General features: G+C 34.6%; 3 protein-coding genes across 3 annotated transcripts; all 3 read right to left on the reverse strand.

Annotated features, from left to right (window-relative positions):
* Positions 1–1,848: 1,848 nt before the first annotated feature.
* Positions 1,849–7,962, reverse strand: LOC105337089 (succinate dehydrogenase [ubiquinone] flavoprotein subunit, mitochondrial). Its single transcript, XM_011441659.4, has 15 exons — positions 7,807–7,962; positions 7,397–7,492; positions 6,871–7,032; positions 6,359–6,667; positions 6,029–6,177; positions 5,702–5,826; positions 5,242–5,410; positions 4,835–5,030; positions 4,326–4,523; positions 4,079–4,171; positions 3,752–3,850; positions 3,345–3,488; positions 2,912–3,022; positions 2,486–2,579; positions 1,849–2,186 (listed from the first exon to the last, which is right to left on the reverse strand). The coding sequence occupies exons 1-14, from the start codon at positions 7,864–7,866 to the stop codon at positions 2,496–2,498; spliced, it is 1,995 nt and encodes a 664-aa protein (XP_011439961.3). The 5' UTR covers positions 7,867–7,962; the 3' UTR covers positions 1,849–2,186; positions 2,486–2,495.
* A 5,133-nt stretch (positions 7,963–13,095) lies between these two features.
* On the reverse strand, positions 13,096–16,361 carry LOC136275283 (uncharacterized). Its single transcript, XM_066083879.1, has 4 exons — positions 16,216–16,361; positions 15,144–15,189; positions 14,122–14,281; positions 13,096–13,302 (listed from the first exon to the last, which is right to left on the reverse strand). The coding sequence occupies exons 1-4, from the start codon at positions 16,276–16,278 to the stop codon at positions 13,107–13,109; spliced, it is 465 nt and encodes a 154-aa protein (XP_065939951.1). The 5' UTR covers positions 16,279–16,361; the 3' UTR covers positions 13,096–13,106.
* A 418-nt stretch (positions 16,362–16,779) lies between these two features.
* Positions 16,780–23,135, reverse strand: LOC136275585 (uncharacterized). Its single transcript, XM_066085174.1, has 8 exons — positions 22,395–23,135; positions 22,010–22,116; positions 20,199–20,243; positions 18,932–19,123; positions 17,613–17,984; positions 17,396–17,523; positions 17,105–17,288; positions 16,780–16,844 (listed from the first exon to the last, which is right to left on the reverse strand). Exons 2-8 carry the CDS (start codon positions 22,047–22,049, stop codon positions 16,780–16,782), a joined length of 1,026 nt encoding a protein of 341 aa, XP_065941246.1. The 5' UTR covers positions 22,050–22,116; positions 22,395–23,135.
* Between the last annotated feature and the right edge of the window lie 2,136 nt (positions 23,136–25,271).

The following is a 25,271-nucleotide window of genomic DNA, read 5'->3' on the forward strand; positions in this document are numbered from 1 at the left end:
ACATGCACTTTAATTCAACTTTTTTACCTGACAAGGTAACTATTTCTTTGCAGATTTTGATAGGATGTATAATAAATTACAGATGTACCAATTTTCAGTGAGTTTGAACTGTTGCTTTTGCTCTTGTAAATTATACCACAGTTTGGGTTCATAACCCTGGGTTTAACCTCGCACGACAAAATTGAAATAGTGTTAAGTCAAATGATAAGCAATGCCAAGTTGATATACTAAGGCACCAAAGGTATCATTTGATAGCTAGTTCATAGGTTAAAACAGATATTCTATACAAAGTTTAACTGTTTTGATGTTGTGCAAATCATATACCATGATTTGGGATTCATGACCCCTGGTTACCTCACTTCACTTCGTCTCGTGAGGTTAAACCAGGGGTCGTGAACCCAAACTGGTATAGAACTATTTTAACAAGACCTTGGACTTTCAGTAGGATGCAACGATCAATTTATTGCATCAAAACGAGTTAAAATGATGCTTGTTTCAAGCGAAATAAACACGAATTGCGTAGTCTTCGCTCAAAAGCCAGACAAATCGTGTTGATTTCAAAGAGCCATGACTGAGTGGCCTACCATGAAATAGAAAGGCCTACGTCAAATTGCCGTTTGACTCAACTACCAAAAGTCCAAGCTCATGTTAAAATGGTTCTAATTTATGCAACACCATGAAACAGTTAAAAATGTATGGAAACGAGACAAAAAGACGTTTCAAGTCGAGGTTCCCCAAAACTAATATTGACTGTTGAAGTTCTATTTTATTTTTTTAACTTGATCAAGTGTGAAAATAGTGATCTACAAGTTTATTGATATTAATCAACATTGATTATTTTGTAAGGAAAGTTATGAAGTCCTGATTAAATTATTTTCAATGTAATAAAAATTTCATGCTACCATATTTAATCTTGATAACAAAATTTGTAATGCCTCTTCGCCCATGCTGTTTCTCTCGAATACCTTTCCTTAGGGCCGGTACACACCATAAGGCTTGCCTTTAAAGTCTAAAACTTATGTAATCTTTAGTGTCCACACGCAAAAGCAAACCTTACATGATTCAAAACATCATTTCCATAATCCCCACGTTTTTGTTTATTCTAAACATTACAGAACTGAAGGAATATATAATAACTAGCAGCATTTATTTAATTGGCTACGGCAATATTAAATTAATTAAAAAGAGAAGGGTAAACAGGCGGGTATGGACAAGTCTTTGGGTTCAAAGAAGAGATGTGCACAGTGTACATAATAGGCTGCTGCATAAATTGTGCGTAGAACACCCTAGCACCTTTAGAATTTTTTTTTTTTGGATGGATCAGCAATGCTTTGCATAGTTATTCTTTTCACTGCTCACATAGCATGTGGTCGCTCAAATCTACCCACATGTACGGTTTGATATAAATTGATTGACATTAGGGTAAATGATTGGCTAATATACAAAGGTCAGCTAAGGCTTGTATTAGGAAATTGAGCAGTGCTCTATTCGTAAGTTTCACTTGTAAGGCTAGCAAAAACGTAAGGCAAGGCAAGAACTTAAGCTGCAAGACTTGTACGGCAAGCCTTATCGTGTGTACCAGCCCTTACATACTTGCCAAAAAATATCCATAATTAATAAACATCTGATTCTCCCTATATTACCTCTTTATCTTAAGACTAATAACTTTGGTACTCAAAGATAATACCAATGAATAATTTGTCGTATTTCACAGTGACAGTTGTTTTCATTTATACAGCTTATCATACAAACAAACCTTTAACTGATGTTCAAAAACATCAACCATCTTTTTCTCTAACATATGCAGAAAAATATTAAAGACCATGTGAAGAAAAGCTAACTCACACATATAAATGTACATTTAATATTTCAACAAAAGTAAATGTATACATATATAAAAGAAATCGGTTCTCTCTCGGACATATACACTTACAATAATTAACAAGCACGATTCATTTATAAGTTAATAATACAAGCAGATAGGATCCTGGCAGAAGAGCAGACCATAAATTAACACAGAACTGAAGCCTTCATGAGGAGAAGTCTGTAGATGTAGTTAAAGTACTCCAAGAACTGATTATTAAACTACATCGATATTTCTGCTTCCAGTTAAATAAACTGTCTTTTGGGAAAAACACACTATTTCTTGGAAATATTTCCCTGATTAATCCTTGATGTTTACATTGCTGAAATGAACAAAAAAGAAGTTAAAACATAATGATTTCATGGAAAATAAAAAAATCAGACAAATAGTTTGAAGAATAACAGAAATGTATGTTATCTAAATTCTTCCTAACCATCAATAAGACCTTTGATAAGCTTTTTGAAAACTTTGTGAAGAAAATTTTCACATTAAATAAAAAAAAATTTGGCCTGTGATATAATTCTATTCAATTAAATCCTTCACAAGTTTTTCAAATAAATATATAAAGGTAAACTTTTATAGAATCAACTTTCATCTTTTAATAGTACCTGTATTTCTTACCTCTTTACGTTTAATAAGACCTGACAGCTGGGGGCACGGCTTCACACTCCTTATTTAGTGTTGTGTCAATTACAGGTCTGTATTCTAAGGTCGTCTATTTTAATTAAAAAAAAAAAAACTTCTCTTAATGAAGTCCCGACCAACCAAATTCTTTTATTCATCCTGCTTTATACATGAAAATTCTTTTAATAAAAACAAATTTCTTTAATTAAACATGTACAATATTTTAAGTAGTTTATCTTGCATTTATGGATAACTTATTTTAAAAGTTGCTTGTTATAAACAAGTGCAGTTATTCATACTCAAATAGTATAATTACCGAAATTATGCCTTGGACCCCCCCCCCCCACCACCAACTAAAAATCACTGGGACCCCCCCCCCTCCGGAATTTAGTTTTGGTCCATGCATGGTTATTGTGTACCCACCTGTCCTTTGTTATCTGTGTAGGAGAGGGTGTGCTTCCTCCAGTGCTGCTCCACGGGTTTCTTTTTCTGTCCCTCTAGAGGCTTACTGTAGTCATACTCATCTAACCTTTCCTGAGGGAGAGAAACACAGAGGGGAAAAATGATTATTGGAACCAGGGTATAAAACTACTAAATACAAACCACCAAAATATAACTACAGCATAAATATCACTACAATGTTTTACTACATACAAACTTATCTGATGTTTACTGCATCTAATACATTTGAAATAATTTTCAAGGATATCTTACAAAATATGTTTTAAAAATGCAAAGAGGGTTTAAAAAATGCACATGCAAAATGATTGCAATTCATTTCATTTCCAAAAGCTTGGATAAATATCATCCTATAATATAATTCTTGTATGAACATTCCCTCTCAGAGCGTGGTTACCTTGAAGTCCTCTCGTGAGTGAGCTCCCCTGCTCTCCTTCCTTGCCTCGGCTGCGACAATGGTCTGGAGGGCGTTGATCATCAGGTTCTGTAACTCCAGGGTCTCCACTAGATCTGTGTTCCAAATCATTCCTCTGTCAGACAACTGTGGAAAAAAAAACAATGATGAAAATTCTAATAAAATGTTCAGATATTAAAACAACACAAAGTAAATGTTTATTTAATCATCAAATTTCGAAGCGCGTGATTTGTATACCCAGCAAAACGTTGCTGTATTTTCTGAAATAGTTTGCTACGTCACTTTATGAAGATTACTGCATCATACTTTTGCTTTTGGACAAAATTGATATTGCATTTCTTTCTTTTTTTATGAAATATGATAATAATAGTTGTTGATTGTCAGTATACCTTAACATCATCCATTTCTTTGTTAATAGCATACATCTTGTCTACTCCTTCCTTCAGTGCTGGTCCGTCTCTGAAAACAGCCGCGTGGTTCTGCATTGCCTGTACAACAACAAAAATACATTCACTTGACAATCATCACCATTCATGTTACTTTCATACATGCACTTTTAAAAGTCACAATTTCATAGGACTTTGTTTTAAAATGAGCGTAGTTCCAGAACCTTTAAATGCTAACAGCACTGTGAATTATAAATATTACACTATCATTGTTAAAATAGTGATCCATTGATGATATGGACTCAAGTGATATATTTGCTGATTCTATACCTTTTGCATCTTGTGTCTGATATCAGCTGTTGTCTGGCTGCCGTTAGCATGGCGCAGCTTGTCAATGTTGGCTACAGATTCTTCTCCAGCATTCTGTCCAAAAAAAAAAACCCCAAGACATGAAAAATAAGAATACAATAATTTTTTTTCCTTTTTCAACAAGACCACCAATCTGCTCTTTTCACCAAAAACAAACCACCAATAAAAAAATTATTTTTGTTAAGGATGACAAAAACTGTTACTCTACCGGACTGATCTTGCCGATGGTGTCTCCTGGCTTGCATTCTGCAGTGATGGTGTTAGCACAGGCTCTGCCAAAGACCACGAGATCGAGCAGGGAATTGGCTCCCAGTCTGTTGGCACCGTGTACAGAGGCACAGGCGGCCTCCCCACAGGCATACAAGCCTGGGACCACTCGATCCTTGCCGTTCACGTACTCTATCACCTGTCAACATCACACATCAATACAATAAATGGCTACTCTACACTTGTCCTCCATCTTGGCTGTCCTAACATTATATCAATCACTATCTCCTTATCCCCATACTTTTATTCTTAGACTAATCTATGTAGATTGCCCGTTTGATACAAGTGGTGGGGAAACAATTTCACGAATTGACTTGAATGATTAATGAATAAAGATCAAGCATCAAAGTTTGTTGAGGTTGTCAGCAAGTGGGTAAGGGGTACCAAAAAACCTGAAGACAATGAGCCACCACAAATATTAACGATTTCTTAGTAATGTTCACAACTGACCTGTCCTTTGTAGTTGGTGGGTGTTCCTCCCATGTTGTAGTGAACTGTGGGGAGGACTGGGATGGGATCACGGGTCACATCCACCCCTGCGAAGATCATGGCAGTCTCGGAGATTCCTGGCAGGCGGGTCTTCAACACTTCGGGTGGAAGGTGGGAGAGCTGAAGGAAGACGTGGTCCTTCTCTGGTCCTACTCCTCTGTCAAAATAGAAACCACATCAATGCTCAATCCTCCACAATTGTAATACTGATACATGTATATGTATTGTCAAAAATGTCAAGCCATTTTGATTTAATTGTTTCTAATCTAAACACAGTAAAAATTGATCAAATCTCTTTTACCAGTCTGAAAATGTAAGAATTTAGCAACAGGCATGAACCATTTAAAAATAAAAGTATAGGGCATTACCTTCCCTCTCGGATTTCAATGGTGCTAGCTCTGGAGACAACGTCTCTAGAAGCGAGATCTTTGGCAGACGGGGCATATCTCTCCATGTATCGCTCACCCTTGGAGTTAACGAGGTAGCCACCTTCTCCACGAGAGCCCTCAGTGATTAGACAGCCAGCTCCATAAATACCTACAAATATGAAACATTATCTTAAAATACCAACAACAAAATTGTCTGATGGAAAAAGTACTGACCCATCATGTAGTTGCAAGGTAGGCAAAATTAGTAGAAAGACTCGAAGGCCCAGTATAAGTTTACTCTTGTGCCCAATTTCTTTTTCGGTCCTATATGCCTACATTTCAATAATCACTTACCGTACACACTTAACAGAAAGTTATGTAAAATGAAATGAATGAAAAAACTAAACCCATTGATTCCCATTGCTTTACACAGTTGACCCCTAAAGCTAGGGGCACTGACCTGTAGGGTGGAATTGAACAAACTCCATGTCTTCGTTAGGGAGTCCAGCTCTGGCTACCATGGCAGTGCCGTCTCCTGTACAGGTGTGGGCTGAGGTGCATGAGAAATAGGCTCGTCCATATCCACTACAAGACAAGATATATCAAATATTTACAATCACACCTAAATCAGTTTCTGTTCTTCCCATATGCTCTATAATGTTAGCAAGAGAAACACAAATACATGTATAAGATGATATATTTCAATGAAGACTTCTAGTATTCATTTACATCAATAATGATAAGTTTACCAGATAAATGATGAAAAAAGTCATAATCATAAATTTACCCCGTGGCAAGGACTGTGTTCTTGGATTTAAATCTGTGAATTGTGCCATCCTCTAAGCATAAGGCAGTGACTCCCCTACACTCTCCATCTTCCATGATTAAATCAAGGGCAAAATATTCAATGAAGTAAGAGGTGTCGTATTTAAGAGACTGAAAAAAAAATAATACAATATAACTAAATCCTTTAACCATCATACAAATTTGTAATGGGTCTGTGCCAGACTTTTTTTAACAGAGGAACATTTACTACAAATTTTAATACTGGATTCTTAATCACAGTTTAAACATTAATTCAAGACTTGTCACTGACTGAATTGAAACAAAAACTCACTCTGCCATAAAGGGTGTGAAGGAGGGAGTGCCCAGTTCGGTCAGCTACACAGCAACAGCGATGGGCTTGTCCTCCTTTACCGTAGTTAATACTCTGACCTCCGAAAGCTCTCTGGTAAATTTTACCGTTCTCAAGTCGGCTGAACGGCATGCCGTAGTTTTCGAGCTCAATAACAGCCTTGGGGGCTTCCTCACACATGTAATGGATTGCATCCTGATCTCCCAGCCAATCAGATCCCTTCACTGTGTCGTAAAAGTGATAATGCCAATGATCTTCCTCCATGTGTCCCAGGGCTGCATTGATACCTCCCTATTGTAAAAAACAAAAAAGAATTTAAATTATACATTTATGTCAAACTTTTTTATATACTGATACTTTAAAATAAAAATGTGAATTTTGAATTCCGTAGAACTTTTTAAAAAAAATGTCACTCTCTAATATGTCTATAAAATATAAATCTAAAGAAATATTTGTCATTGTCTTAATGAGTGTTAAAGGACTGATCATCCTACCTGAGCTGCCACTGTGTGGGAACGAGTTGGAAACAGTTTTGTTATGCATGCTGTTTTAAATCCTTCATTAGCCAATCCAAAGGCTGCTCTAAGTCCAGCCCCTCCTGCACCAACCACTACAGCATCAAATGTGTGGTCAATTACAGGGTACTGCTTTGAGATCTACAATATCATCACATAACTCCTGTAATGCGTTTTTGTTATCCAAAGTTTTAACAAATTGAGATTAATGCAGTTTTCACCTTTGTATCATCAAAATTACTTTATTGAATTCTGGCTTAAGACCAGTCTTCAACATTACATTGTTGCGTCCTGTTTTGAATACTATTTTGTGTCGATAAAATGAGAAATTAGTGCACTGGCGAAAAATAGCACTTGGAGAGAATTGATCTTCAGCTAGTATTCTGATTTTTATTGATTCCATTAACCAGCTTGGTTTAGTCTTACTGGCTCGAACTTGAAGTTTGTTTCTTGCACATAAATAATCATTTTATATAAAAACTTTATGAAATTAATTAAAGTTTACCTGGTCTCCTGCGCTGGACGCTTGATTTGTTCTTTGAAACTTGAAATGAAAATCCCTAGAGCCAGAGGCAGATACAGGCTTGACTGCTTTTGTTAGCTATGTAGTAAATAAACATATATCAGAGGAAATTCGAACAAATGTGATTTGATGCAAAGATAGATTGTGATTATTGAGAAGATATGGAAAATGTATTACGTCAATCAGACAGTGCGTTTAAGCAATAAGGATACTGCAAATCAACATTTCCTTCAATGCCGATGTGTGTTTACTGCCCTTCGTCAATCTTGGATAAAATATTAGGTTATGCAACCTTCACATCTCTGCGTCACGTACTCCAAACATATTTGAAAACAAATCATCATATTTTACTTGAATAACTGATACGTAACATTTCAAAATGCTTTACTTACAAAGTTTGTCAATGATGACTTTTGCAAAATATTTCCCGGTAGCTTGAAGACCGATGCCATCCTTCCTTTTCCAGTGTTTTTTATCTGAGCATGCGTATTCGATTAATACATTACAAAACTAAACGACGTAAAATCCCCTGACCTTGTGCCGGACTATGTTATATAAACTAAGGTTTATACAAGCTTTAATTACTGATTTTTATTTTTAACCCACTATGAACAGTTAATGAGGTTATTAAAATCGATAATTACATTCAACGGTTAAACCAATAACCACTGATAACATATGACCTTAAACTTCTCGACCCGTTGTTGTTTTTATAACGATCTACAGTAAACAAGATCATTAAAATACACGGGAGATGGGTGGGCTCGTCATATCGTATAATATCGTATAATATGCTAACTTGTCTCAAAATCTAGGTGAGGGGGAATCTGTTGGTGATCATTTAAAATATCTATTTTTCAGGCACGTAGCATCGTATTTGAAAGGGGGGGGGGTATACTTTACAAAATCCTGAAAATCCAAATCCGGGGGGTGGGGGGGGGGGGTCAAATATACCTTTATTTCACTGAATATTTCCTTATTTTCAATTTAATTTTTTAAATGGTCCCATTAAAGAAGTAGAGGGGGCAACTTCATGTTAACTCAATTCAAGTTTTGTATGTAAATTTAAGAAAAATCTTTGCTACGCAAAAAGTTGGGGTGTTACCCCCCCCCCCCCCCCCACCCACGATGCTACGCACCTGTTTCTTACGGAATTCATAGCTCTATATTTACATCTACCAGTTATTAATTTCCCTATTTCTAACGAAAACTTATAGTTAATTCATAGCTCTATAGAAACAGCCAGAATGAAATCTATGCGCCCCGTTTATTGATTGGTCGAAATCTACAGCGGCTGAAACTGACGAAAATCTGACAGGACAGAAATTGACACGCCCTCTTTATCGATTGGTCAAAACCTAAGAAAAATCACGGACTGCACGAAATCATGATGATGTCAGACTCAAAGTCTTACAGGAGACGATTTGGCTCTTTTTTTTAAGTTTTAGCTAACAAATTATGTACATTTTAGATGGACAGTAATTTATTGAATTTTACTTACTTTTCGTAATCAATTTATAAGTTAGTTAAAAGAAAGATGTTAATATAAAAAATGCTTTCTTCGGTGATTCATGCGGGTTATGAAGGTAGCGATCTTTGCAGAAAAAAATACATAACCCGCTAACGCGGGTTAAATAATAATTTTATTATTAATTTTTTCTATGGTGACCAATTCCATGTTTTGATTTCTTCTTGTATGCAACTGTTCATTGAACATCCTCTACATAATGCGATACGATGGTTTTTGTTTGGAATTTCATAAGAAATATTTCTATTCATATAAATGAATTCTAAAATAATGACAATTAAAAAAATCAAAGTACTGAGAGTCCTGACAAACGGGGTCTTGAAGGTTTGAATTTGTAATTGTCCTGGATTTCCTCGAATATGCTTCCAAAATTTATGAGTTTCAATTAGTTGTTACAATCTACATGTATGTTAATTCGGCTTTTTTGTAATTGTCTGATACTTTGTCTAAATTTTACTCAATCCCGACAATGACAAAATATGACATTGTTTATATCTACAAGATCTTTAATTTGATACCTTCATAATTGTAGAAAATTCACACAACGGTATATTATGTAAAATAAGACCCCAAGGAAAATTTTTAAAAATTACTATTAACCAGGAAAATCAAACAACTATATCAAAGTAGATAATTTTAATCATTAGATTTATTCAATTTTGTGATCCAAGAGAAAATCCACAAGTCGGACGGTATCCGTAATAAAAGTTTTATGAAAACCCCGAAAACTCTCAAACTCCTGAATTAACAAACAATGTGAACATTTGTATACCAATAACAAACACAGGCATGCACCTGACGTTAGAAATATTTTTTTTTTACAATAAGATTCCAAGAACATGACAATAAAAAGATTTGTCACGGTCGCCATTTTGATTTTTAAGACCGACTTATCTGACACGATTTTCTTCATTTGCGATTCATGCAAAATTAATAGGTAAAAATAAATCCGTTCGGCACTTACTACTTTTTGTGTAAACCCATGCATCACATACACGAATTACGATACAACCGTTCCTTTCATTAAAAATCATACTCCGAAAATCAGAGACATAAATAACAGAGATTGTCAACTCCACCATTAGCGTGTAAATGTTACGGGACCAACCTTACATTGAGAACTACAAGTGCAACAGCAATCTTGTATAAGTCATTAAATTTGAACCTGATAGTGAACATGATCCTGTAAAAATTTTAAGCATGTTTTATTTATGAAATATTTACAAAAACTTTTTATTTAGTTTTTAAATTACTTTTTAAAAACTTATTGACTTTTCACAAAGTAACGGTAATGCAATACTTTACTCATGTAATGGTAATGTAATGCATTACTTCAAGAAAATTAAGTAATGGTAATGGTAATTTAATGCCCTAATTCATGAAGTAATTAATGGTAATGTAATTCATTATTTTACAATGTAATTCACCCCAAGCCTGATTCCAACTAAGCCGGAAAACATGAACATTAGCATTTAACTTGGTTCTTCAATCGATAAGATTGTATACATTATATGATGTAAAAGTCTTCCAAAATGTATAATCTAAAATAATTATTGATTTTTGCATTGTTTAAAATTTAAATTCAGTTTAATCAACTAAAGAGCCAACGAACGAGAAGGCAAATTCAGACTTGTTTTTATTTTCTTTGTACAAAATTCCTTTAGAGACGAGCAGCAGTCATACCGCAAGTAGACTGGAAGCCAATGAAACACCTATTTAATTTGTAAAACATCTGTGTAAAACCCGTACCGATTTTAACTGCGGCTTGCGCATGAAGTTTGGTAGTATTCAGGTAAAAGATTGTCAAAATGAAATTCACAACTTTTCAAAAATGGCACATTGCGTTTGGGAACTTGTAAATTAATTTCTATTCCACCATCAACCTCTTCTATTGATTAATGAGCTCGTACACCAACTGAATCGTCAACGGCGCTGTGCATTGAGTTACGTAACTCATTCCACATTTGAACCCGAGCAAGAATATTTTGATCAATAAAACTATTTCATTTTCTAAATAGAATTTTGTTTATACACAGAGGACTTAAAAAGATTCAATGCGTGTTTTTATGATACATATTTACTGAAATGCGTGAAAACTTTCTGCACTATTTTCTTACGCGTAGACTCAATTCACGTGTTATACGCGTGCCTTCCGGTTTGAGACTTCGGCTGACAGTAAACCAATAGACGTGACCCCGTCTAATAAGTTAGAGTTCGGGCAATCTATACTTTGTGTAAGCGACTTCCGTCTTTTTGTCTTTTAAAAGCAACGCTCCAACACAAAGACTTTAATTTAGACCAAATTAATCACACTTTTTGAATTGTATTGGATATTCATTGATAATGTCAATTGAAAAAACATATTATAGGAAAGATAGCCGCAGCCATTATTGCTATGGCTATATTTGAGTCAGTAGAATGGCGAACGCTTTTACTGACGACAAGGAAACATTACCACAATAAACCGATGTTGTTCGAAATTAGAAAACAGCTAGTTTCATTTTTATAAATTTGAAATAATAGAAGACTGTTGAATTGACAAGTAGCAGTTTCGTTTTGGCAAGAAGAGTCATACTTGGACAATGAATTTTCGTAATTTACAGTGGAGCTTCAATTCTCCGGACGCTTGTGTTCCCAAGTCAAGTTGTCCGGATAGGCGGATAGGTGAAGCGTCCGGATATATAAGAAATGTGTCTATATTGTTGTCATTAATCATAATGTATTTGTTTATAACGCCCCCAGTGTTGAATTTGTTTTATTTGCCTTACATACTAAATACTTGTAGCAACAAATTAGAGTTGTCCGTTGAAATGGACATTTCAAATACAAAGATCCCTGCTTTACATCTTATTTTCTAAGGAAATATTAAACTGTACTATGATAATAACAACAGAATCTATATACACGTACATGTGTATGTTCGTTCCATTTTATTCCGTTGTAGCGATATCTCATTTATCGGGGCGATTCTTCCATGAGAATTCTTCAATCCAGCAAGTCTATCTATTTATACATGGATGACTGAGCCAGTTTTATTCAATATTATATATTATATAAATAGTGCCTGTTTGGGAGGATAACAGTTGAAATTGACACCCCGAGAACACCATTGTCAACCGACGCGAAGCGGAGGTTGACAATTGTTTTCGAGGGGTGTCAATTTCAACTGTTATGCTCCCAAACAGGCACTATTTATTTTATTATACTGAATGTCTTAATATTAAAGACAATTTCACTGCTTTTATATAGAAATGACGTGAACTCTACGGTGAACCGTACGCGCATAATTTACGCGCATGTAACAATTTGTTGTGTTACCCGTTGCCAAGTGTGTTGCTAACGCTGAGGGTAATAGAACGGATTATCAACTGCGTCTAAACCAATCAGATTTCAGTATTTAACATGAAAGTATAATAAAATTTGATATGTTATTATTGCATGTTTGTTGTTCACCTGTGTTTGTTTAAGAAATAAACAACGTAATTTAGTGAACATGGCGTTATGAATAGCAATTGCTCTGTTGGCATATTCCATGATGCGCGCTAGCGCATCATGGAAAATATGCCAGCAGAGCAGTTGCTATTCATAACGCCATGTTCACTAAATAATCGTTGTTTATTACTTATATTTGCATTTTACCACTCGCAAATACCCTGTATTAGCCTAGACCTTGACATTTAGCTATTGCATCAAAAATAAACATTTAGACTGTAATGTATCATTTTAATGCACATAGATTTGTTAACAGAATCAATGATGTATGTTATAACAATAATTCCTTTAAAATGTTATTATAAGACATGTTTTAATTTAAAAATACATCAGTTTTATGAAGTTGGAGAAAAACACATGATGTATCGTAAAGTGGTTGAAATCTATAACGTCATGGAAAAGTCACACCTTTATGACGTCATAGTATACAGACAGAGCAATTGCGATTATAGAAAAATAATTGCAGTTCCTCCGTATGGACTTACAGTGGGAAAGAACAATAGATATGCAAATATTTAACATATCTATTGTTCTTTCCCACTGTAAGTCCATACGGAGGAACTGCAATTATTTTTCTCTTTTATCTGTGCTTGGACTGTAAGACTTAACTCCTGCATACTATAGCATAAAGTGAAAAAATAATTTAAAGAACTAATCACATTGATTTTTTTATTAGTTATTAATGGAGGAAGAGGTACTGTAGAAAGTTCTGGCTTCTGGAACAATGTTTGAGTTGCATCCATCAACAGTACAGCAATAATGACACGTGTACTGCCCCGGTACAGCGCCCTCTGCGTACCGCAGACAGCGGTCCTGATCAGACGACTGGGCCATCCACTCGTTACGACACGTCAACTCGTCCACACATCTAAACAGTAACATCGACATCAGAAGTAAATAATTTACACTTTCATCAACTAGTAACTTTGGTAACGAAACGTCAATTCCCGTCCACACACCTAAACAGTTACATAGACATAAAAAGTATCTTTACACTTTCATCCACTAGTTACCATGGCTATGAAACGTCAACTTATCCACATACCTAAACAGAAACATCGAAAAAAGAAGCATAATTATTCAAACTTTTATCCAAAAGTTACCATAGTTACGAAACCCAACACGCCCACAAACCTTAAAAACTACATAGACATTTGAAGTATCTTTAAACTTTCATCCACTAGTTACTATGGTTACGAAACGTCAACTCAACCGCACACCTAAAGATTTATATCGACATTAGAAGTAAATATCTTTACACTTTCATCCACTAATTACCATGGTTACGAAACTTCAATTCGTCCATATACCTAAACAATTACATAGACATTAGAAATATCTTTACACTTTCATCCACTAGTTACCATGGCTACGAAACGTCAACTCACCACACACCTAAAGAGTTATATCGACATTAGAAGTAGATATCTTTACACTTTCATCCACTAGTTACCATGGCTACGAAACGTCAACTCGTCCACACACTTTAACTATAACACAGTTCTAAGTATCTTTTCACTTTCTTAGATATACAATGTACAAATGAGGGATAGAGTGTCATAGCTGGACCTTTTTGTCGCCAATTCCTTTACACAACTATAATACACAATAACGGTGATATTTGAAACATCTTTACTCTTTCTAAGATCATAAGCAGATTTAATTGAGATACAGACAATAGCTGTACCTTTTGTAGATGGCGACGGTACCATCAGAGCCTTGGACGACATCCGTCATACAATAACTGCCAGTACTGCATTGGGATGGCTGACCCATGTAAACAGTTCGCAAGTCACACGGTAGATTCGCGTCTGGATCCCCACACTGGTGACAGGAAATTGATCGAGCTTGTATGGAATTAATAAAACAAAATTTTGAGGTATATGTCACCTTTTAGTTTGTGGCAGGAGTTTTAATTAATAAATACATGCAAAGAGTTAAAATTTTGTTCATGTCAAACATCTGAAAATCATACCCGTATATACTAAAATCCTAATATTTACTAGCAATAATCAAAGTACTGAAGTACTGAAAGCCGGGCTCTTTTAGTGTGTCTTTATGCATATTGTGTAGTAAAGATTGAACATCTCTCTCTCTCTCTCTCTCTCTCTCTCTCTCTCTCTCTCATGCTTTTAATGTCGGCAAAGCATCAGAGAGCGACCAAATTTTGTAAGCGGCTATAAACAAAAAATATGTCTGTCTAGTAGAAGTTAAAAAGTTCAACAGTTGCTGCCTTGAATTTTGCAACAAGCATTATATATTCAATTCCCATTTCTTTATCGCGCAGCAAAGTAGTTCATGGAAATTCATGCGCATTGTATGTGTCCAAAATGCATAGTAATGTTTTAAAAACACGTTAATAATAAGAAAACTAAACAAGATAGACAATTCATTCGAAATTTAAAAAGAAGAAACAAAATGCCAACACTTTTGACAAAACGTGGCTCTTTGTGTAACTATTTGGTATAGCGGAAGCTTTACCTTGACGCTGTTTGGTTTTTTGTTTACTTGTGCTATTTATAGTAACATTGGCGATTTGCCTGCCTATAGCCAGGACGGAACATCTTTCATATCGATTTGCCTCGATTTTTTTTTCATACAGATTATGATAAGAGTGAATAATAGAAATTATTTGATTGTCGTTTATCGTTTTCTTTTTTAAATGGCGATGGGACCAGAAATGACGCTTAATTACATAAATATACTTACCAGCGGTGGTGGAGGTGGTGGTAGGTTTAGGAGTTGTTGTAGTTATCTAAAATAATGCCATTGAACCCGTTATAAACCTAAATGTATCTTATAAGCTACTTTTCAGAAAACATTGTCTATCATTTCATTTTTATATACTAGTAATATGTTAATCCAAAATGATCACTTTATAACATACATGTATTTGCCCTGCAAAACGAGTAATTCAGACGAAATCTGTAAACATTCTAGACTAAGTATACCATATCAACAAAATTTTCAAGAAACTAGAAGCACCACATGAAGGAACTAACATGGCATTGATTAACTTGTCAACATAAACTCTCCTAACGTTGAAAATATTGTATTGGGTTTTAATTTGTTATGGGGACCTTGATCTTTTTGTATATAACCTTGGGAATATCTTTTGAAAAGCCCCAAAAATGTTGCTGTCGAAAAATTATTGATCATAAGACTTTTAACAGTGAAATAGTAACAAGAATTTCATGAATGATGAGTGTGAATATTTTCCTTTATTGTGTCAATCACCAGGCGAGATTTGTCTAATGGAATGAAAATTTTCTGATAATGAAATAATATTTGTCTTATTTGTTACAGTAACTGTACTTTTTGTATCATATTCAAATCAATTTTCCTCTGATTCACTACTTTGAATAAAGCTATTAATTCAAAAATATTTTAACTTTTTTTTCCGCAATAAGTAAACTAAATGGTTACCACGGCAGCACTACTTAATGAAATGAATGAAAATCTTGCAAAAATAACAAAAAGACTTTGCTCTATAGCCTTGAAAAGGTTTCCTATTCATAGCTTTGTAAATAAAGATTTTGTACATTGTTGCAGAATTGATGTCTTCAGCATGATCTATCTAAAACATTTCAGCAGAGGTTGCTCTTCTTATATGATAACAATACAGCAGCGCAAAGGTTAAGATGTTTTTTAAAAGAATTGTCTATACTCTTCTTTTTAATACCCCCTCAAATTATCAGAGACATACATATAATTGAATTCTTAGTATTTAAAGGAGTGTTTAAAAACTTGTCAATCAACCAACTATAAACCTAAACTTGACCTTGTCTACGCTACAGAAGCATGTGTTGTTAACACAGTCAATGTGATCTACAGGACACGGCATGTTGAAGGGCAAATACGTAGCATGGGTGTTCTGTTGATTACAGTCAATCCTAGAGGCACAGGCTGAAAGAAGTTCAAAGTCGATCAAGTGTCAGTTTCAAATGAAGCTTTTTTAATTATACCAACTAAATAACGTTTATAATACAATCCATATGAACATTCTGCAGTTATTACTACGAAGTAAGGACACAAAATATCGTAGCCACAAAGCTGTAGCTCTACGGTCAATTAGTCAAAACTAGTGCCAAATCTTTCATTTTTTATGTAAGGAACTTCCCTTAGTGCTTAGATCTACAGCTAAATGTACATATGGTGTTTATTTTGCATTATTTAGACAGAACTTTGTTTATACAACTACTCTGATGCTCATGATAATATTCTACAACCATGAAAATAAAACATTGATTAGTTTGGGATTGATTAGCATTCATTAATTTGGTCGTAAGTCGTAAGTTCTTATGTAAATCGTAGCCCTGCATATCAATCAGACTCTCATAGTCCGTCATGTTCTTATCTGTTGTTTGATCGTAACTATTTCAGCTTCTGCAACCACCGATCTTCCCACTCCTACAGTGGAAGAAGTACTAACAACAATACAACCAATAATCAATGCATCCATTGATCCTAACGGTACTGGTCAGTTATGATATAGTTAATATTAAACATGATTATGTTAAAAATTATGATAATTCATGTATTATCATAATTTTTAACATAATCATGTTTAATATTAACTATATCATAACTGACCAGTACTAAAGAATTCATTGACATACGTGTTTGATGTTGTGTTATGATATCTCTTGTTGGTTGTTTTGGTGCGGTACTTGTTGTTGTTTGTTGTGGTGCGGTACTTGTTGTTTGTTGTGGTGCGGTACTTGTTGTTGGTTGTGGTATGGTACTCGTTATTGTTGTTGTTTGTTTTTGTGGTGTTGTACTTCTTGTTGTACTTGCTGTTGTTGTTGGTACTGAAAATGGTGTAGATGGTGCAGTCGTCGTCGATGAAGTATTCTATTTGAGTGAAATTGATTTTAGTTTCAAAAAAACCAAAATTGTTTAAATTCAAAGTTAAAAATCAAAAGGGTGAAACAAGTTTGAAAACAATGCAAACCCAATACCTGGAAACACTGACACCTTCCGTTTTTGCAGTCTGTATAGAGGCTGAATTGAGATTTGCATTCTAATGCAATGGTTCCGATCTGCATCGCTGTGTTTGTCTCTGTGCATTCAACCGCCGAACTACATGCTGGTAAACATACATGTTCAAGAGAAAATATAAATCCAAAACTCGTTTTAATTTTAAGGAGGCAAAAAATTTACGCCGTAGGAACTCACAGGGATTCAGCTGACACTGACAATTTCCATTGTTGCAGATCTGGTGCATGAACGGCCCGTTGCAGTTGAGATGTCGACATGTACTTGTGTCACTTCCTTGACATCTGTCCACGACGACTGCGCATTGACATCGCGTGACGTTACAGAATGGAGATTCTCCTTGGTCTGCATTGCAGGAAAGGTTTGCACAATCAGCGTTGTTTTGGTTGCAGTAATCAAGCGACTTGCAAGAGCAAAACCCATGGTCGCAGTATAGTTTTTCCTCCGAATTGCACGTTATTTTACAGGTGCTGACATCAGTTCCGGAACAAGTTCCGGTTCGATGGACACAGATACATGTATGGTTCCATATATTACACTGTGGGATGAACCCTGTAGGTCAAGGAATATTTGGACAATATCATTGTATTTTGATGCAATTATTGTCACTGATACATTTAGGTCTGCAAGGATTTGAGACACATTGATGATTGGAATCGTAGACAACAAACAAATCGCAAAACTTAAATAAATGATTGCTTCTAATAACCATTTTTATTTACAATTGTTTGTAATCGGTTAAATTAATCATATGTTGGATAAAAAAGTAATTGTTATTTAGAGAGAGATGTCAGATCCTGCTAACTGTATTTTTCACTTCAATTTATATCGCCAGTAGAAACTATTTTTACGCAAATAACGAGTAATATCAAAGAAGTCTAAATTTTCCCTATTAATATCAAAGAAATAAAAAAAACTAAAATTATTGAATCTACATGTATCATATTTTCACAATTGTTTTAGTGTAAACTGAAATTGACCTGTGATATGTGAAAATGTCTCAGGGGCATGGTAGTCATTTTATATCCGCTTCAATGTTGCTATATTAAAGACGTTTATATACTGAGTTTGATGAAAGGTGAAATTAGTTAAACATCTACTATTATTTAATATCCTTTGTACCTGGATGGTCTTACAATTCATCACACACTGAGGCAAATCTGTAGAACACATGCAAACAGATGTAATTTTTTTTTTATTAAAGTTGATTGGCCTATTAAACATGCTCTTGATCCTTTCTGTGTTTGGAAAGATCTGTATCTTATGAAATATGTTTGTCAATTTTTTAATTGACCACTTTAACCAGGTTAACAATCGGAGAAAGGGATGGGAAAGAGATTACCAAATACGTCAATTGTGAAGTCCGTATCAGTATAGATAATGAATATGCAAATACAAGTATTATGATGGAATTTTTTTTTTTGGAATATATCGTTAAAGTTGTACAATAATAAAAATTCATAAAGTCAAGGATTTCGGTAAGACATTTAAACAGTTACCAGAGTCCGGACAAGGCCAATTGTGACATGAATAGAATCCATCACAGTAGTCTTCCGGTTGACATGCGCAGTTAGAATCTCCAATGTGATGACCTTTGTCGCCGCCCCCACCTCTCTTCGCGATAATGTAGCATGTAAGTTTCGTCTTTGGTGGACAAGTATAATGGGGATTGCAGTGGCGACATGATATACCTTGTAAAGAATCAACCATTTTTTACACGTTTATTGATAGCACATGCCATAGAAGCAACTATAAATAGAACAGATCAGAGGCGGATCCAGCAATTTGGAAAGGGGGGGGGGGGGTCCAATTAATGATAATCAATACGTGCAAAATTCATTATTTTTCAACAAACAAGGCCTTTTGAACGTTTTCCATGCGTAAATAATTAACAGTTATCTCGTCAATATCTACATGTATTTCATACCTATCTTAATATCAGAGTGCACTGCATTTATTAAGCGTTTTGGGTTAGGTAAGGAAGATTTGCACAATTTCAAGCCTTAGAAAAAAAACCAAGTCTCCAGCAATGAGAACGTGCGTCTATGCTTAATAGAAAGAAACACTAAAAACAAAAAAAAATGATTCAGACTTATTACGACAAGCTATTATAAATATGAATTTTTTGGTAATTTTTTTTTATGTCTTTGATGTTTAAATTCTGAACTATTTATCGATTTTGATTTCTATTAATTGCCTTCTGAAATAAAGGTCTAAATGATAGTATATGACAAAAAATGGGGATACTTTATCTGCTGAATAGATTGTACATGTGTAATACAATGGTACAAGCAATAATCGTTCCAGGGAACTTGATGTGACCCCTGTAATGGGTGCGCAACATCACCCGGCACTAGTACAGATGCGATCATATTCAAGAAAGTTGTGAAAAGTTGTGCATTTACATAATGGTTTACATATAAACCCCTTACACGGTATTTTTGTGACGTAATTTCCGATTCTTGGTGGGGGGGGGGGGGCTTCGTTTGTGATTGAGGTATTAAGGTAGCTAGCATTCCAGAAAAATAGCATAACCCGCATAAGTAATTCTTTAAATGATCAATTTTAAAAGCATTTATTTGAAATAATTAAAGTATTTATGGTATAAATGGGAAAAATTGCCTTTAAATAGGCATTACAAGTTTTCCAAAAAATTCATATGTCCCAGAGAAAGGGGGGTTCCGACCCCCGGAATCCCCCCTCTGGATCCGCCAATGCAGATTCATTGTTTCTTTTTTGTGATTTTAGGTAAAATATTTCACTTACATTGAGACTCATTGCAGATTAAGGTATCATGTCCAACAACATCAGCTGACGAAAAAGAATAAGTTTAAAACTTATGTAATTTTGTAATGTTGCAGAAAAAACTAAAATAAATACGGTAAAAGATCTAGAGCTATTACAGATCAGCGCATCTTTCAGCGGTACGTGGTTAATGTAGATCTGAGGTAAAAACAGAGTGAGGAAGGATTCTGCATTCATTGAACAAGTTTCAGCGATGGCAACAGTTTAAGTAATCAACAAAGAGGCATATCTGTGATTCTGAACACTTTTAAAAATATACATGATTATATCCGAGGACTAACAAAATGAACGAATAATTGATAAGGTCAACATGAAAAGAAACAAAAGAATCACATCCAATAAAATACCAGGGGCAAAAAACGAGCAACGAAGTTTTTATTCATGACAAACGATAAATGACATTGTTACTGCCTTGTTTATGCTTTGCAAATCTATATCTATACAACTATATTAAAATAACAAACTCGAATTTTTGGGCTTTAATACCGAGAAATCGAAAGAGTATTGTCTTTTGTTTTATATATTTTATAAATAATTGGTACTTGGAGATTACCAATTTGTATTTATTTTTTCTCCATCAAGCTTCGCTAATTAATAATCAACGAAAATTCCTTTTAAAAATCCGGAAATCGGCTGGATTTTGGATTTTACAATCTTGCGCATGCACATCACATTACCGGAAAGGCTCTTTAGTTTATGTTTCGACAATATCACATTTGCATGGATTTACCCAGAAACGATAATACAAATACCTGTAAATTCTGTTCATCAGAGAAAATACGAGAGATAACTCTAACTCAGTGCGTTTGATATGAAAAATTCCGAGAGTTTCGAATGTAAACATGGTGTATAAATTTGAAGCAAGTAAAAAACGTTGGTGAAAAAGTGTTGGATTTTTCATTAACATGAATTAATATTTTAGATGAAATGTATTCACATCCTCTAAATGGTTTGTTATGTTATTTTCAATGAAGTTTCATTTATTTTCTCAAAATCGTTTCGGAGCGATTCTGCAGTTTTTTACTAAGGTTACGGGTATATGGGAGGCATTTTAGCTGTGATGAAGGCATGTCCCTAAACACAGTACTAAGCAGAGTGTGGTGAAATTAATAGCATTATTGTAGGGTTAAAGCTTGAATATGTAAATGTCAACAATATATATCGAGATCACAGTGACTTTCTTTCACTTTTTAAAATTATCTATACATGTAGTTAATTGTACAATTCTGTTATCTTTAGTGTGTTGAGGCCTAGGATATGTTGGGATATGATGACCAAAAAAGTATGTTTCTTTTTATGTATCAAGCACTTTCAATTTCTTAAGTTTCCAATAAATGCTGGGTGGTAGAGTCAACCCGTGCACGCGCGCTGGTCAAAGTCTAGTAAAACATTTAAAAAAGAAGACCCAGACATACTGTAATTAATAAAATTAATACTAAGAAACAATGTCATTTATCGCGTGCCACTAGAAAAAAAAAATCGTTGCTCGTTGTTTACCCCTGGCATATTATTGGGTGCGATTCATTTGCTTTCTTTACATGTAGACACTAACAATTATTTATTCACTTTGTTAGTCCTTAGATATAGTCATGAATATATAATGGGTATTGACCAAACGGTCAATTACCTTTAAATACAGGTTAACGCATCACAGCTAGTACACTCTGTCCAAATTAGACTGCAATGACTAAATGATACACGTTGTGTTTAAAAATTCTAAATTGAAACTTAAGAAGATGAGTATAGGTTGTATACTTACAAGCGTTTCTTACCTAGAATAAGGCACAGACCAAACAAGACCGTTCCTATCATTTCCGCAGTGGCTGTGCTAACGAGACAAGAGTGGCCTAGTCTACGATAAGGTTACTACAAGGTCGTTCTGTTAGAGAAACGGAAATTTGATGTCATCGCTATATAGCTGTTTAATAAATGTCTTTAATATATGCATTTACAGCAACACAAATTTGATTGATGGATTGATTGATCTATCGATATTGAAAGCTGTTATACGTCTTTCGAAACGTTTCCTCTGTGGTTTGAACATCAAACGTCATGTTAGTTTCTCTATATAATTTTCAGTCATTACATAAGTATCTATCTAAGGATAATCAAAGAGTAACAAGCGTTTTGTTAGCATTTTTTTTAAATTTTACTCACATTATTTTGATGGCAAATATAATGTTCCACCCGACTCAGCTAGCTGCAACACGTTTGTGGATATGAAACACGGAAATGCATAGACACAAGCATTGCATTGGTGACATTTTCCTAAAATTAGATCTATCAGCCATGGGTCAGCGTGGAGTGGCGACAACATACTTTCATTGTATGTTCGACTGATAAGATAACAGCATGTTGAATTGATACATTTTTTGTATTCATTGTTACTGATCCGTCGAAAATTTAAGAACTTACGTAGGAAGCAAACTAGCTTGGCATACATGTATAAATTAATGTCCATGTTAATCGAATTTCATGATTTTTCACACAATAAGTGTTATGTTGTTAATTATACATGTAGTTGATATAAATCAAGTTAACTATGAGGCGCCTGGTACTAGTACACTAACACTAGCATCAACAACTGTTTGAAACAACAATTACACCATGATAAACTCTTTATCACGGCAAAATGTGCATTAAAAAGTCTTGTTTCAACGAAACATTGTATGGTAATAACATATCAAAACCTTCAAAATGTATAAATACTAAGGATTAAAGACAAATGGTTAATTATTATTCACTCTTCTCTTTAGAGAATAACCCCACAGGACAACACAGGACACACAGGACCCCTGTACCCCGAAGTCCACAATAGCCGTTGGGATTCTTGTGTAAATACTGCTGGTGGTAGTCCTCAGCATAATAAAACTCTGAGACGGGAAGGATCTCGGTAGATATCTTCCCGAGTCTTTTATCATCTAATTCTTCTGATACATGTCTCTGGAGGCTTCTGCCAGTCTGTTTTGTTCCTCGTCGTAATAGTAAATCCCAGATCTGTACTGAGTTCCTGTATCATTCCCATGACGCATCCCTTGAGTGGGATTGTCATTTCCCCAAAAGACCTAAAATATTTCAAATTTTTACTCTAATCTATCTTACCGATACCTTTAATGTATCGAAACGAGAAAACAAATGAATGCTACACACCTGTAATAAACTGCATAATTGGTCTTGGTTATGTCGTAAACCACTCGCACAACTTCAATGTGTCCTGTCGACCCAGGGCAAAACTTCTTTATGGGTTGGATAAGGTGTAAAACCAGTATCATACCAACCTCCAATGTGATTCAGATATTATAACCCAGTTGTGAATTGATAATCGACCAAACATCAGGCCCTGGTGCCATAAAAGTTAGACGAGCTCACTTTTTATCTCAGTCTCACTTTTACAAAAGGAATATATAGTGGAAAAGTGAGACTGAGATCAAAAGTGAGCTCGTCTAAGTTTTATGGCCCCTGGGCCAGATCAAGCATAAAATTTACAGCATAAAAATAAGCACTGATAAGCAGGGATGGGGTAATTGAAAGAATTATTTGTAATTGAGTGTAATAAATTACATTTTTCAAAGTATTGAAAGTAATTTGTAATTAAGTCTCCCTTTAATTACAAGTAATTAAATGTATTTAAATACATTCCAAAAAATATCATGTACTAACAATTACATTTCAATTACTTTTTTCAAGTTAAAAGTTTAACAAGTGTCATATTCAGTTCAGTTTTTCATTAACTTTAAGCAGTAGATTTTATCAGTACAAGTAAATGTAAACAATCATATGCATGTACAAGTATATAAGGTTAACAGGAGAATGGCAGACAGAAACTTTATAATAATGTTCAGGTTGCAAATCTGTTTTAAATGGGCTTGTGTTTATACACAAATTACCGTAATCTGGTGAATATAATACGCACTTTTTAGCATTTTTTACCGTGAGAAAGGGGTGCGTATAATAAATCTCTTTAGGATTTTGATACATTTTTTCTCTAGGTGAAGCACGGGAAATCATGAAGGCGTATTTCTTTAGCTGACCACAGACAGAACCGATACCCCGCTGTTCATCGTAACATTACTTCATTATCATATATATATATATATATATATATATATATATATATATATATATATATATATATATATATATATATATATAAAAGCACTAAAAATAACCAACGACACGAACAATAAAGTAAAATATTGTCAAATTTTCGGGACAACCCGTCCCTTCTTCAGGACAACAAAATAAAAACTACATAAGAAAGAAGAAAAACATCTACAAAACTAGCACTAAACTAAACTAAATAATATATCAGGCACGTAGCATCGTTTTTGAAAGTGGGGGGGCCAGACTCATCCAAAAAATCTTGACAAGCAAAAAAAAAAAAAAAAAAAAAAGGAAAGTGTTACGTTTCCCAAAATCTTCAAAATCCTAATCCGTGGGGGGGGGGGGGGGGGGGGGGGGGGGGGGGGGGGGGACTGGCTTACTATATAACTTCAATTTCACTACTCATTTCCTTCTTTTCATATCAATTTTTTACATACTCCCAAAAAAGTGGGGGGGCTAACTCAATGATAATTCCATTTTCTATATGTAAATTTTAAAAAATTGGTTGCTGCGAGAATAAGTGGGGGGGCCAGGCCCCCCCTGGCCCCCCCTGATGCTACGTGCCTGTATATAAAAACTAGATAATGTTTAAACACCGGATCAAAACGTGGCAGCTACATCTTTATATTTAAGAATTCGAGCCCGAGAAAGAAAATATATATATTTGACCCTTAGGAAGTCATTGTTATACCATATTATTAAAGAAAATGTTTAATTAAAGTATGTTAATCAATAAACTGTTTCAAAATGGCTTTTAAAAATTAATTTGAACTGCCTATTCTTCATCTCCGGGTACGCCTCTATTACAACTGTTATTAATAGATGTTAAGATAATCCGGGCTTAGTTGGCCACGTGCTATATTTGTAACCGGTCTTTTAAAACAGCTTACAAATCATTTGACTAATTTTAAAGCATATAATGTAATGATC

Source organism: Magallana gigas, chromosome 5, assembly GCF_963853765.1.
Source record: "Magallana gigas chromosome 5, xbMagGiga1.1, whole genome shotgun sequence".
In the NCBI taxonomy this organism is placed as follows: domain Eukaryota; kingdom Metazoa; phylum Mollusca; class Bivalvia; order Ostreida; family Ostreidae; genus Magallana; species Magallana gigas.